At 36.2% G+C, this 14,927-nt stretch overlaps 1 protein-coding gene across 1 annotated transcript in view; it reads right to left on the reverse strand.

Annotated features, from left to right (window-relative positions):
- Window positions 1-14,927, reverse strand: part of LRCH2 (leucine rich repeats and calponin homology domain containing 2) — an 86,536-nt gene that overhangs the window by 44,916 nt on the left and 26,693 nt on the right. Inside the window, exons 2-5 of the mRNA XM_007109104.3 lie at window positions 9,962-10,106; window positions 6,223-6,349; window positions 2,390-2,495; window positions 2,170-2,306 (exon numbers count right to left, since the gene is read on the reverse strand). Of these exons, the coding sequence (XP_007109166.2) occupies window positions 2,170-2,306; window positions 2,390-2,495; window positions 6,223-6,349; window positions 9,962-10,106 (515 nt within the window). The remainder of the gene's footprint in view (window positions 1-2,169; window positions 2,307-2,389; window positions 2,496-6,222; window positions 6,350-9,961; window positions 10,107-14,927) is intronic.

Genomic DNA, 14,927 nt, shown 5'->3' on the forward strand with positions numbered 1-14,927 from the left:
CTTTCATGTTTGAAACTTTTTTCTATCTTACATTTAACAGATAGTTTGACTTTATAAAGTTGGAGATATTTCCTCAGTCTTTGAAGGCATCATTCTAACATCTTCTAGCTTCCCATGCTGCTGCCGAGAAGTTATTCTGATTACCACCGCTATGAATGTGACCCATTTTGTTTCAATGGAAGCCTTTCAGTGTCTTTGGTCTGTCTTTCATGTTAGAAATTATTTCTGCAATATCTAGTGATCCATTGCTGTCTGTTCATTTTCAAAAGTGAAACAATAAGAAGCCAAATGGAAGCTCTATGTATGAGGGAGACGTTTATCAACGGTGAGCCTCACTGTCTAGATTTTAGACAGTGACTGCACACTTCTTCAAGGGCCTGCCAACGATCAGTATATCTATAGGTCTCTTCTCCTAGTTCAGTCAGTTTACCAAGAGAGAAATCCACCAACTCTGCCTGAGATATATAAGAGAGGCTGCAAGTATTCTGGGAGCCAAGCAAGAGACATCTACTGGAGAGTCCCAGCATTCAGTAAGTAAGCATTCACTGTTTCCAGTATGGGGTCTCACCCCTACCCACAGCTGTACCTGGAGCCCCTGACTCTGGTTGAGTCTCTATAGCTGTGCTGTCCAATACAGTAGTCACTAGCCACATGTGGCTATTTAAATTTAAATTTAATCTAAATAAAACTAAAAATGCAATTCTTCAGTCACACTATGTACTTTCAAGTGCTCATTAGCCACTTGTGGCTACCACACTGCAGGTTTAGAACATTTCCATCATCACAGAAAGTTCTAATAGACAGTGCTGCTCTAAAGAGTAAACTCCAGGCTTATACTGAGGCAAGGAATGATACTCATTTGGCTGCTGAGCTGAGGAGGAGAATCTGAGAGAATCCACCTACTCCTCAGAGTCAACCCTAGGCTTCTGCTAAGGCAAGGGAGGGGAAGTCATGTAGCTGTGGAGCTAAGGACAAGAATCAGAGTGTAAACTTAGACCTGTAGTATCAAATATGTTAACCACTAGTCATGTAAACCTATTTAAATTTCAATTAATCAAAATGAAATTAAATTGAAAATTTGGTTCCTTAGTCACACTAGCCATATTTCAAGTACTCAATAGCAAGTGGCTATGGTATTAGACATCACGTTATAGAACACTCCAATCATTCAGAAAGTTTACTGGATATCAAAGCCTTAGATATTCTACAGACCTTCATGTTTTCAGTCTTTCATACCTATATTTGTAGTTACATGATTCCTTCAATAATCACGAAAGAAACACTCAAGCCATTCCCAGGTTTAACACAGTAAAATCAACTTGCTTCTTGTTGCCTTCTCCCACAGCAGACACAGTTTCACAGTTTCAGCTTTCCCCATCCTGCTAGGGCAGCTACTACCAGGACCCCAGCCAGCCTAAAAAGGCACCTCCTTTGCAATGAGTGGAATGCACCTTTGTAGGAAGAAAAAGGCAACCTGTCTTCTGGATGTATACAAACCCAGTGCCAGGGCACGTAGCTTAGAAATAGAGTGCAGGCTGGCATTTCACTACCATGTGCCTCCTCAGCCAGATACTCTTGTGCAGTGTAAGTAGAGATCCTAGTTACCTCTATTTCACTTATTTTCCATTTTCCAAAATTTTGTTGCCATCTCTCCCCTGCTGTCCTCTTCTGTCTCATTCTTTGTCCTCGTGGGTTTACAGCTTAGTGTATTCCTATGCTATCATTTTAGTGGATTCCACGTGGATTTAATTCTCAAACTAAAAGTATGAATTAAAACTTTTCCACTTGTATATTTTTCTTTCTGTTATGATTCCACCTATCAGTGCTAAAAATATATTCCAATCAATCACACAACAAATCTCAAGTAGATATATACCTGAGTAGGACAGAGGCAGAGACTCCATAGTCTATCCTTTTAAAATAACATAGACAACCAGAATTATCAGTTCACAAGCAGAAAGTTGATATCTGGGTGATCCAAATCCTATTCTCTAGAAAGTACGCTAAACCTCCTGCCAAAGTGAAAAAGTCACTTCTCAAAAAAACTCTTTGAGACAATACCTCAAAAACAAATTGACTCTTAATTCTGATGCTTTTTGATTTACCAGTAACAGATATAATTCTTAATAAAAATAGAAGAAACAAGTGTCATTTTTTAAAATTACAAACCTGCGCTGGTGGTACTTGCAATGGATTGTTATCCAAAATTATTACTTGTAAATGATGCAGCTTCCTGTAACAAACTGGAATTTCGGTCACTTTATTACAAGAGAAATCCAGCTTGACTAACGGAAGATCTCCTAATTCTGTTCAGGAATAAAAAATAATTAAATTAAATTCTACATAGGTACTCTCTTATTCATGTGAGTAAGAACAGTGAGCATCTTACCATCTGGCAATACATGAAGATTATTTCTTCTTATATTTAGCTCTCTAAGTGATTGTAATTTTCCCATTTGTTGGGGAAGAACCTGAATCTCATTGCAGCTAATATCCTAAGGAAAACAAGAAAATAAAATTATAACAAACTAACAGAGAAATAGAGATGTATTTCAACTTTTAAATTAAAGCACATAGCTAATAGCTAGTAAAAGTCACCTCTAATGTCATTTCTCTAAACATTGATTATCAGGCAGATTTCCATTTATATTACATCGTGAAATCAACCCAGCACATTTAACATAAATTTTTCTGTGCAAAAATGTAAGGTTACAACTTAGTACTACATAAGTCAGCCTTTTGAAAATCTCAACTAAAGACCACTCTTACCAACTAAAAACAGAAGTAAGGATGATCCAGGTGCTCTTCATTCATAGGTAAAATGAAAGACAACTATCAATCATTGTGATAATTTGTCAGTTATAGTAGCTGTATTGAGATACTTGGTTGGGCAGAAGCTGAGAAAGTCAAGGATTTACAGATGTGAGCTGAAGAACCAAAGACCATGGTCAGAATCGATTTAACTAAACCTATTTCTCAAAGGGATACAAAACATGAGGGATTACAAGCTCAAAATTTTGTGGCTCACATCATAACCAAAAGGCATTCTAGGAGATCTAATCAGAAATGTCTCAGGGTTAAGTTAAAATGCAAACCCCAATTTAAAGGTAAACAATACCACCTTTCCATAATAAGAGGATAAAGGCACAGCTTAAGTTATTTACCTGTGGTCCCTCTCCCTCCCCTTTCTTACTATCACATCAAAAAAAAGGGAAGAAAAATCTGCAACAAGATCTCAGGCAGCAGTCATTCCAGACACACTGCAAATGAAATTCATGTTGTACTGCAACTGCCCCCAATTTCCAACTTTCTGGAACTGACATTAGCTTGGAGGGAGAAGAGTGGCACATACATATATTGTTTTATCAAAAGTAAAAAAGGCAGAAGGGTAAATTCAAAAGAAGATAAAGAATATTAAATAATATCTAATCATCTAACCCACAGATGATTTAAAAATGTATCCTACATACTTCTTTCAAACTATATCTAAGGCATCTTCATTCAACAACAAATATTTATCAAACTATTTGTTTGATAAATTTGTGCATACAAACTATTTGTTAGGCACTGTTGTAGGTGCTGGGGACACATCAATGAATAAAACAAACAAAAATTCCTGCCTTCATAGCTCCTTATGGAACTTGCATTCTAACAAGGGGAGTAGATTATACAATATGCTAGAAGGTGATAAGTGCTATGGAAGAAAAAAACAGAGCAGGGTAAAGGAAAATGGCAGTACTAGTAATAGTGGGGAGGGATATTAGCAATTTAGATTGTTTCATGAAGAAGCTGATAATTTGAGCAATATTATCAGAGGTGAGAGTATGAGCCATGCCAATACATAAGAAAGGAATATTCCAGACAGAAGGAACAATAAATGTAAAGGCTCTTAGGCAAAGCATGCGTGACATGTACTAAGAACAGCAAGGAATCCCATGTAGCTAGAGGGAAGTGGGCAAGGGGAAGGCTAGGATGGAGGGAGGGGTAAGACTTCGGCTTTTACTCAGAGACATGGGCAGGTACCAGAAACTTTTAAACAGAGGTATGACATGATCTGACTTATGTTTTGACAGGATCACCTTAGCTGTTGTGTTGAAGATAGGCTATTGTCCAAATGATGGATAATAAAATTTTGGGAAAATGCCCATTAAAGCAAATACTATGGCTTCCTCCCGAAGGTGCCTAATACTGAGGATTTCCATACCAAAAAATCCATAAAAATTTGATAGGTAGCTGCCACTTCCCAGAAGAAATAAACCCAGGCACAGGATACTGACCCACTCACCAATGGGTACTCTACAAAACACTGTGCTGGGGATTGAAGGCCTGAGAGTATTTCCTAGATCTAATGACAGAACTTCACTATAGCTGGCTACCACACTCTTATGGAATAGAGTCCTGGGAAAACATTCCAATGACAGGTAATACCCACAAATTCATTGTGTGATTTAAAATTGTCAATTAGCCAGCCTAATGCAACCTACCCACCATTACTAATTTTGAGAGTTTAAAGCACAATAATTTTATAGTGCCTACTAAAATAATGGTTAATATTTTTTCACATTCTGTTTAAATAAAAATACTACGCTAAATCTAAAAATCCTAACTATTTTTGAAATTTCATTTATCCAAAAACTATCTCATGTAATACAATTTAGAACATAGGGCCAAAAACTGAATGAAAAAGAAATTACAGAGCCACAGAATCTTAAAGTAGAATATATATATTAAATCTTTAAAAACGTTAACAGTGTGCAGGGCAAAGAAAGTAATGGGTCCCTTGTAATATGAATTTGTTAGATCACATCTGGCATCTTCTGTTCATTTGTGAGTGTAACATTAAAAGAGACCTTAATAAAAAGGAGCATTTTCAGTATAGACATAGCTAAAAATAAAAAGTAATAAAGAATAGAAATATAGAAAATATGAAAAGGAATAAAATAAAGATGTTTAAGTTACAGAAAAACAGGTCTTAGAGTTTGGTAAAATGGAGAGCAGACATACAACAGATTACAAATATCCAAAGGGAAGAAAAGTTGTCATTATCTATACTTCTTCACATGGTAGTCCCAGGACCAATGGATAAAAGTGATAGGGGCATGTATCTTAATTCAAAATAAGAAAGATAACAAAGTTCTGCAAAAGATAATTAGGGCTGCCTCAGATACACACACACAAAGATTTGTCCACCATTGAAAATATACAACTAGATGTGTCAGGGATTCCTGCGTTAGGAAGTGGTTATATCTGATCACTTATAAGATCTCTTACAATATTAAAATTCTGTGGTCCTACAACATAACAAGACTAAGTTCAAGGAAGTTTCTTTGCATTACAATTGCACATGTATGTATTCTCTAACGAATAAAAAAAAAGACATTCCTGAAATTTCTGTTCCTTACATTCTATTTGCACATTAACTTCCCATTATAAAACTGTACATAAATTCCTCAAGAAAACTTTTGGCTCTCCACACATTAAAAAGTCATATTTATGAACACTTTTTAAAAGAATCTATGTATTGGGAAAGCATTACTCAAGATAAAACAGAAAATAAACAGCATGGTATATTGTATGAGGTAGAAGTAACAGAAAAATGTGAAAACAGCTCAGTGCTTTGAAGATTTGATTATGTTTCTCTCAAAGTTCAATGTCCTTTAATACCTACAATGGTACATTCAAAGTAATTACTTTAAATTATTCCTATATTTCTATAATCAATTATATCAATTTCTATAATCAATTATATAAATGTCCTCTTTCCATTTATCTTGGTGTCATAAAATCACACAAGGATATAGGAGAGGAAGGTCATTTTATTAATTCTACTGTTTGTAGGCATTGTACTCTCCTCTCTCTGATGCTTTCATAGAAGCCCTGTAAAACCTTAAAAAAAAAAACCACCTTATCTCTTCCTGGTCTAAGACCTTTACTGTCCACAAGATGGATAGACAAATGCTTATTTGTTTGAAAGCATTTAAGACTTGTAATCAAGCCTTCTAACCTCACTAGGACTGAGGAACAACCAGGCTTTTATTGTAGCTGTGAGCTAAAATCAGACATAAGCAATGGTATCTCAAAATTTCACTAAAGTGAACTTAGGCATATACCAAGTTATTTTTTTTTTAATTACAGTGAAATTCCATAAAGGAATTAATCTTTGGAAATATAAAGTTATGTATTATGCATATTATATACAATTGATGCAACTATTTTACTCACCAATTCCATTAAATCTTTTAACTTCCCGATTTCTTCTGGAATGGATACCAGTTTATTATTACTGAGGACCAAAACTTTAAGGGGAAGATCAAATAGGTATTTTGGCAATGTTGATAAAAGATTTCGACTGAAAAGAATAAGAAAGTCTCATTATGAGAAATATGTCTGAAACTTGACATGTTATGTTGAAAAAGAACAAATCACCTCAAAAGTAAATAAATTTTCACTAAATAGTAACTATCACTTAATGAGTGCTTACTTTGTAACAAATCTAAAATCTTTACATGCACTATCTCACTTAATCCTCATAGTAACCCCACAAGACTATTATCTCCATTATACAAGTAAAAATAAAGGTTAAAATTGCTTAAGTGACTTGCCCAGGCACAACAGACTGCAAAGCCTGTGCTGTTACCTATGATATTGTCCTACACACCACAAGCCCTCAAAACCTAGAATCATTCTTCTGAGCTAAAAATTGCTAGAACCTTGCTCTCTGGCATAATTTCACTATATTCAATACCTCTACACCTCTAGGGAAAGGCTCCAAGGATAAATTTGCATGTGCTGTGTTCAAATTTATGAAAGAATGAATAGAATTATATCTTTAAAAACATGTAGTAACCCTAACCCATTCGCTTTTGTTATGGGTTTATGGTAGAACAGTCTACTAGCACCTTTATCTCAGCTCAAAGTTGATACAACATTCCTGTCTGTGTGCATACATTTAAATATAAGGACAACTAACATTTATTGAGTGCTTACTATGCGGCAGGCCATGTTCAGAGCACCTCACGTGAATTAACTTGACTAACCCTCAAAACAACCTACTTTAGGAAGATAGACACTATCATGATGCCCATTTTACAGATGAAGAAAAAGTCTAAAAGAGATTAAGTAAACTGCTCAAAGTCACAGAGCTGGTAAGTGGGAGAGTCAGGATTCAAATCCAGGCAATTTGGCTCTGGGTCCCTTACCCTCAAACTAATTTTGGTCAAATTTACATGCCAATGCAGACTGACCCAAACAATCCCTGCTGTAGACTAATTGTTTGTGTCCTCCTCATTCAAAACTATAACGTTGAAACCTAATCCCCAATGTGATGGTATTTGGAGGTGGGGCCTTAGGGAGGTGGATCAGTGAGTGGCCTTAGAAAGAGATCTCAGAGAGCTCCCTTGCTCTTTACGCCATGTGAGGACTCAGCTAGAAGCCAGCCATCTATATGAACCAGGAAGCAAGTCTTCTCCAGACATGAATCTGCTGGCACTTTGAACTTGAACTTCCGAGCCCCCAGAACTGTGAAAAATAAATTTCTGCTGTTTATAAGCCACCCAGTCTATGGTATTCTGTGACAGCACCAGGAGAATGGACTAAGACAATCCTACTACCAAAATATATAAAGTGCATCATTATATTTACATACTACCAACCATTCATTAGCAATTTGCTATTATTTTTCCCGCTTTTCAAAGTGATATTTATAGACTTGTACCTAGCATTTTGTATAACATGCAGAGCAACAAAAGCCCAATGTTATCCCATTGGGGGGACTTCAAGACCTTTCACCTCATTTTATGCCTGCAGAGGACGTCCAGAAACACTAGACTAGCTTTAATCACACGGCACAGACTTTAATAAAAAAGGATAATGCCCCAAGACCAGCAATCCTAGCCAGACTGGTGGAATGTCAAATATGCCAGGTGCTTGTCACAACCCTTGAACTTTAAGGATCAAGCAGGATCCTTGGGAAAGTAGTCTGTCTAGAGCACACAAGGATCTTCCTGAGGATTCCACTGAAAAGGAGAGTAGAATCCAGGAAGAAAGAAAGAGCTAAAAAATTATCTTACAAGTTTCTCAAGATCTTTTCACCAAAATAAAAACTAAACAGGAAAAAGAATGGCACATACAAAATCATTCTAATCTCCCTCAGACAAGAAAGTTTAAAAATTGGCTTCTTGGGCTTCCCTGGTGGCACAGTGGTTGAAAGTCTGCCTGCCGATGCAGGGGACGCGGGTTCGTGCCCCGGTCCGGGAAGATCCCACAGGCTGCAGAGCGGCTGGGCCTGTGAGCCATGGCCGCTGAGCCTGCGCGTCCGGAGCCTGTGCTCCGCAACAGGAGAGGCCACAACAGGGGAGGGCCCGCGTACCACAAAAAAAAAAAAAAAAAAAAAAAAATTGGCTGCTTTTCTTCCCTTAAGAAGCAGGTTTACCAAGTTAGCAGTCAGCTTTCCATTTCTTTATACATAGCTAATAAGTCATCGATCTTCACTTTTTTGCCACATGTTTTAGAGATAGTCAAAGGAAGTCAGTCACTAGAACAAATGTTATTTTAATACCGTGTGTTCAAAAATTTCTCCGACTGTAAACAAAAACCAGGAGTCAACTTTTAGAGATCAAAACGGGAAAGAATCGCAGAAAGTTTTAGCAGAACTATTCTGATATACCATACATGTTAATATAGAAATGCAATTCAATTTTGACAAATCACTTTTTCCATAAAAGAACAAAATAAAACAAAGACAAAAAACTTAAAAATACCTCACTTTCCTCAAACCTTTCCCAAGCGAGGCCAAGGAGATTATGTATCCAATTAGAGAAAGGAACAACCCAAATGACCAACCTCTATGAAAGGAAATTCCTCTCACACATTTTAAGGTGTAAAATGGTTTCAGTTAAAGTATTATATTCAGTTATAGTATGTACTGACAGGTTACACCACTGGGGGAGACATAAATAATATATCACAGAGAGAAAGAAATGCTATTATTTATGTATATTAATTATATTTACTATTTCCCTATATGAGAATTTAGACAAGTAACTTTGTTAAGGAGGGGGGAAGAAATTATTCCTTATAACTAGAAACATAAAAGAAAAATAAGAAAAAGATTCTAAAGTTAAGTCACAATATACCAGTTTCCATTCAATGTCACTCATTTGATAGGGCAATTTTTTCTTATACTTATTCAATATTCACTCTATTATAAACATAGGGTAATAGCTAAGAATGAGAGTTCTATAGCCATACTGCTGCTTTGATTTGAATCTTGGCTCTACCACTTGCAATATATATAATTTTGGGCAAATAGTTAACCTCTCTCTGTGCTTCAGTTTCCTCATCTGAAGTGCAGGGATAATAACCACGTATCTCAAAATGCTGTTGTGAAGGTAAGATGAGGTAATATGGGTAAAGTATTTGTAACACTGCTTGGCACACAGTAAGCACTTATTATTAACATCAATTACCCACTTCCTAACCTTCCAATACTCCCATGCCAATCTATCCATCCTTGAAGTAGCAACAAGAAGTCACGAGAGTGAAAAATATAAATCAAGAACTGTTTCTTTATAATGTTCCACTTTAACTGAGGATGCATATAAATAAATCTGTGTTGTGGTGCTATGATTTCAGTAAAATATTTCTGATCTAAAGCCTTGCTACTCAAAGTGATCTAAGGACCAGCAGGCACGGGCATTACCAGGGAGTTGTTAGAAATGCTGGTCCCACTGCAGACCTATGGAATCAGAATCTTCATCTGATTCCTGTGCACAGTAAAGTTTGAGGAGCACTGCTGTCAAGAACAAGACCAAAAGCCTATGATGTGGATATATAAAAAATACAAATAAGATACTCCTGAGATATAGGTTACATAGCCAAACCAAATATATTCCTTTTCAACTAAAAAGAATCAGACCTGTAATAAAAAACAAAATCTACCCCCACAAAATTGTTTCCTTACCTAATATTAAGGTATGTTAACATCTGTAGGTTTTTAATGGCTTCAGGAATGGTTTTGATGCAATTATGATATAAATTTAATGTTTCAAGAGGTGCAAATAACCAGACATCAGAAGGAATTTCTGTAAAACGATTTCTTGAAAGATCTGAAAAATAAAAGTAATGTTTGAGTGTCAAACATACACCTGTATTTATGGAATTAACAGAACTATTTTCACACTTGCTGAATCACTTAGAATCCAAGCAACTATTTTAAATATTGACCTCATAGAAAGTCTGTTCATTAACAAACCATACTTTATATACTTCACTATTTTTAAACATTATCTTTTAAAGTATCAGTGAGGAATTCTCTCTGATATTTAAAAACACGAAAAAAACCTCCCCTGGTCCCACATCAGCCTCCATCCACCTCTGCCTCCTTTACAGCCAAACTTACATAAATCTACAACATAACTGTCTTACTTACCATGGACTTCTCAACCCACTGTAATTTGCTTTCTATTCATTCTCGTGCTCACCAAGGTCACCAACAGCCTCCATTATCAACCACCAGTCAACCATCTGGAAATATTTCTCTTCCCTTGGCTTGGAAGACTACATTTCTGGATCATTTCCTATTATCTCCCTGGCTACTTCTTAGTCTCTTGCTAGATTCTTCTCTACCCGTACTGTGAATGTTAGTGTTCCTAAGGGCTGTGACATAAGGTACTCTTTCCTTAAGATATATACTCTATTAGGTGATTTTATTCAAAACCGGGGTTAGTATTCATATACTGACAAATTTCAAGTTAAATATATGTTTGAACACCTATGTTCTAACCTTTAGGACTTCCTCTGGATATCTCTCAGGCACCTCAAACTCTCTTAAGTGTAAAATCGGAACTGAAGATCTTCTTCCACATATCTATTTCTCTCATCTTAGATAATGTCACCAACATCCTCCTCACGAGCTGCTCAAACCAGAAACTTGTTCGCCCTTGATTCCTTCCTCTCCTAAATTATTCCAGGTACACACAAATATACTTCTATTCATTTAAGTTTTCATAAAAATAAAATCATGGAATTATTATAACAATTATACCTCTATTGACAGTTTATTTGTTAAATGAAATTTTGAAAAATATTTAGGATATCATGTGGCAGGCTGAAAAAAATACCCTAAAAAAGTTTCTCAACCAAAGTACTATTGACCTTTTGGGCTGTATAACTATTTGTTGTATGAGGCTATCCTGGGCATGGTAGGATATTTAGCAGCATCCCTGACAACTACATACTAGATGCTAGTAACAGCCTCTAGTCATGAAAGCCAAAAAATGTCCCCTGGAGTACAAACCCTCCTACCCCTGTTGAGAACCACTGCCTGAACAACTATCAAATTAGCTATCTTACAGTAGGAATATACTTTGCTTACACAACTTCATATATTTATTTGGTTAAAAACATAAGACTATCATTCACCTCTGTCAAGAAGAACATCTATAGTGTATTTTAGCCCACTCTACCTCACTTAGCATCTGGTATGCCCTCATAAGAACAGCTTCCTACCAACACTCAACTTCCTCACTCTGAGGGATGAGACCTACATATTTAGCAGTATAATAAATTCCCTATTCAGAATACTAATATACATGTATTAATATGTTTTAATGTATGTGTGTATACACACACACGTAATGCAAAATTTCGTTAATTGGCTAAAGAAAACTTTAGTTATGATTATATAATATAAAGATTAATTTGGATTCTTCTTCCTCCTACCATAAGATTCTGAATAACTAAATAAAAGGATAGACAGAATTATTAGAAACCAAATTCTGAACTTTCATTTTCCTGGCTCACCTCCTCTGAGCACCCAAGCATTGCGCAGTTCTATTTAGGGGGAAAAATTAAGTCTTTTTTTTTTTTTTAGTTTAGAATGTCTCTTCTACATTTGACTTTTACCTCTTATTCTTGTAACTTCAGAATCCTGGGAGTTGGGCTTCCCTGGTGGTGCAGTGGTTAAGAATCCGCCTGCCAATGCAGGGGACACAGGTTCGAGCCCTGGTCCGGGAAGATCCCACATGCCGTGGAGCAACTAAGCCCGTGTGCCACAACTACTGAGCCTGCGCTCTAGAGCCTGCAAGCCACAACTACTGAGCCCACGCACCACAAGTACTGAAACCCGCGCACCTAGAGCCCATGCTCCACAATAAGAGAAGCCACCGCAATAAGCCCACGCACTGCAACAAAGAGTAGCACCCACTCAGTGCAATGAGAGAAAGCCCATGTGCAGCAATGAAGACCAAACACAGCCAAAAAAAAAAAAAAAGAATCCTGGGAGTTGCGAGTTGAAAATTACTGATTACAGTTAATTTGAAATACTAAAAACAAAATTATGCCCAGTTTGTTAATCTGTATATCTAGTAAGTACTCATAAATAATACACAGGTCCTAGAAACAGATGATGGTAGCTTGCATTGAGACTGCAAGAATAGGGATTTTAAAAAGTAGATAGAATTTGAAATATATTTGATATTAGTACTACCAAGAATTGGGCAAGTGATTGTTTATGTGGGATAAATAAGAGGTAGTAATCGAGGATGGCACCCAGAATTCTGGCCTAGGCAACTAAATGATGCTACTTAATAGAAGAGTGAGAAGTGGAACAGGATTTTTGTTCTTGTTTTTGCTGGTAGGGTTTTCTGTTGTTTTTTGAAACAGAAGTTAGAATCAAGGGTTCAATTTTATATTTGTACAAACTGAGATAACTGAAAGATATCCCACAGGGGACTGTGAAATGGACAGTTAATCAGATCATTCTGGATCTCAGACATGAGGTCTGGGATGGATATATTAAACAGAAAGTTGTGGGAATATGGTTAGTACTCTAAAATCATAGAAATGGAAGACATCACCTAAAATCAGAGTATTGAGTCAGAAAGAAAGTTCAAGACGGGGCCATCCAGAAAACCAAGATGTACAAGTTGAGCAGAAAAAAAACAACAAGCAGAGAAGACTGAAAATAATAGTCAAGAGAAAACACAAGAACCACAATTAAGAGAGTATTCAAAGAAGTAACCAGAGAAAAAGCCAACATATCAGTATTAATAATTTAAATAATATCAGGATATTATTTTAATAATTTATATACTATTGTATGATGCTTCATGTTCTTTCCCCTCCAAAAACAAGATTATTTAGTTAAATTACAACATAGCTACAATCCTGAAGCCTGTGGAACAAAAACCACATTCACAGAAAGATACACAAGATGAAAAGGCAGAGGGCTATGTACCAGATGAAGGAACAAGATAAAACTCCAGAAAAACAACTAAATGAAGTGGAGATAGGCAACCTTCCAGAAAAAGAATTCAGAATAACGATAGTGAAGATGACCCAGGACCTTGGAAAAAGAATGATGGCAAAGATTGAGAAGATGCAAGAAATGTTTAACAAAGACCTACAAGAATTAAAGAACAAACAAACAGAGATGAACAATAAAATAACTGAAATGAAAAATACACTAGAAGGAATCAATAGCAGAATAACTGAGGCAGAAGAACGGATAAGTGACCTAGAAGACACAATGGTGGAATTCACTGCTGTGGAACAGAATAAATAAAAAAGAATGAAAAGAACTGAAGACAACCTAAGAGACCTCTGGTACAACATTAAACACAGCAACATTTGCACTACAGGGGTCCCAGAAGGAGAAGAGAGAGAGAAAGGACCCAACAAAATATTTGAAGAGATTATAGTCGACAACTTCCCTAACATGGGAAAGGAAATAGCCACTCAATTCCAGGAAGTGCAGAGAGACCCGTACAGGATAAACCCAAGGAGAAACATGCCAAGACACATAGTAATCAAACTGGCAAAAATTAAAGACAAAGAAAAATTATTGAAAGCAGCAAGGGGTTTTACAGATAAGCAAAAGCTAAGGGAATTCAACACCACCAAACCAGCTCTACAACAAATGCTAAAGGAACTTCTCTAAGTGGGAAACACAAGAGAAGAAAGGGACCTACAAAAACAAACCCAAAACAATTAAGAAAATGGTAAAAGGAATATACATATCGATAATTACCCTAAATGTGAATGGATTAAATGCTCCAACCAAAAGACACAGGCTTGCTGAACAGATACAAAAACAAGACCCATATATATGCTGTCTACAAGAGACCCACTTCAGACCTAGGGACACACACAGACTGAAAGTGAGGGAATGGAAAATGATATTCCATGCAAATGGAAATCAAAAGAAAGCTGGAGTAGCAATACTCATATCAGATAAAATAGACTTACAAATAAAGAATGCTACAAGAGACAAGGAAGGACGCTATATAACAATCAAAGGATCAATCCAAGAAGAAGATATAACAATTATAAATATATATGCACCCAACATAGGAGCACCTCAATGCATAAGGCAATAGCTAACAGCTCTAAAAGAGGAAATCAACAGTAACACAACAATAGTGGGGGACTTTAACACCTCACTTACACCAAAGGATAGATCATCCAAACAGAAAATTACTAAGGAAACACAAGCTTTAAATGACACAAGAGACCAGATAGATTTAATTAATATTTATAGGACATTCCATCCAAAAACAGCAGATTGCACTTTCTTCTGAAGTGCACACGGAACATTCTCCAGGATAGATCACATCTAGGATCACAAACCAAGCCTCAGTAAATTAAAGAAAATTGAAATCATATCAAGCATCTTTTCTGACCACAATGTTAAGAGATTAGAAATCAGTTACAGGGAAAAAAACGTAAAAAACACAAACACATGGAGGCTAAACAATACGTTACTAAATAACCAAGAGATCACTGAAGATATCAAAGAGGAAATCAATCTAACCTTATGTACTAAAGGAACTAGAGGAAGAAAAACAAACAAAACCCAAAGTTAGTAGAAGGAAAGCAATCATAAAGATCAGAGCAGAAATAAATGAAATAGAAACAAAAAAAAAATA

This window comes from Physeter macrocephalus, chromosome 21 (assembly GCF_002837175.3).
Source record: "Physeter macrocephalus isolate SW-GA chromosome 21, ASM283717v5, whole genome shotgun sequence".
Lineage (NCBI taxonomy): Eukaryota > Metazoa > Chordata > Mammalia > Artiodactyla > Physeteridae > Physeter > Physeter macrocephalus.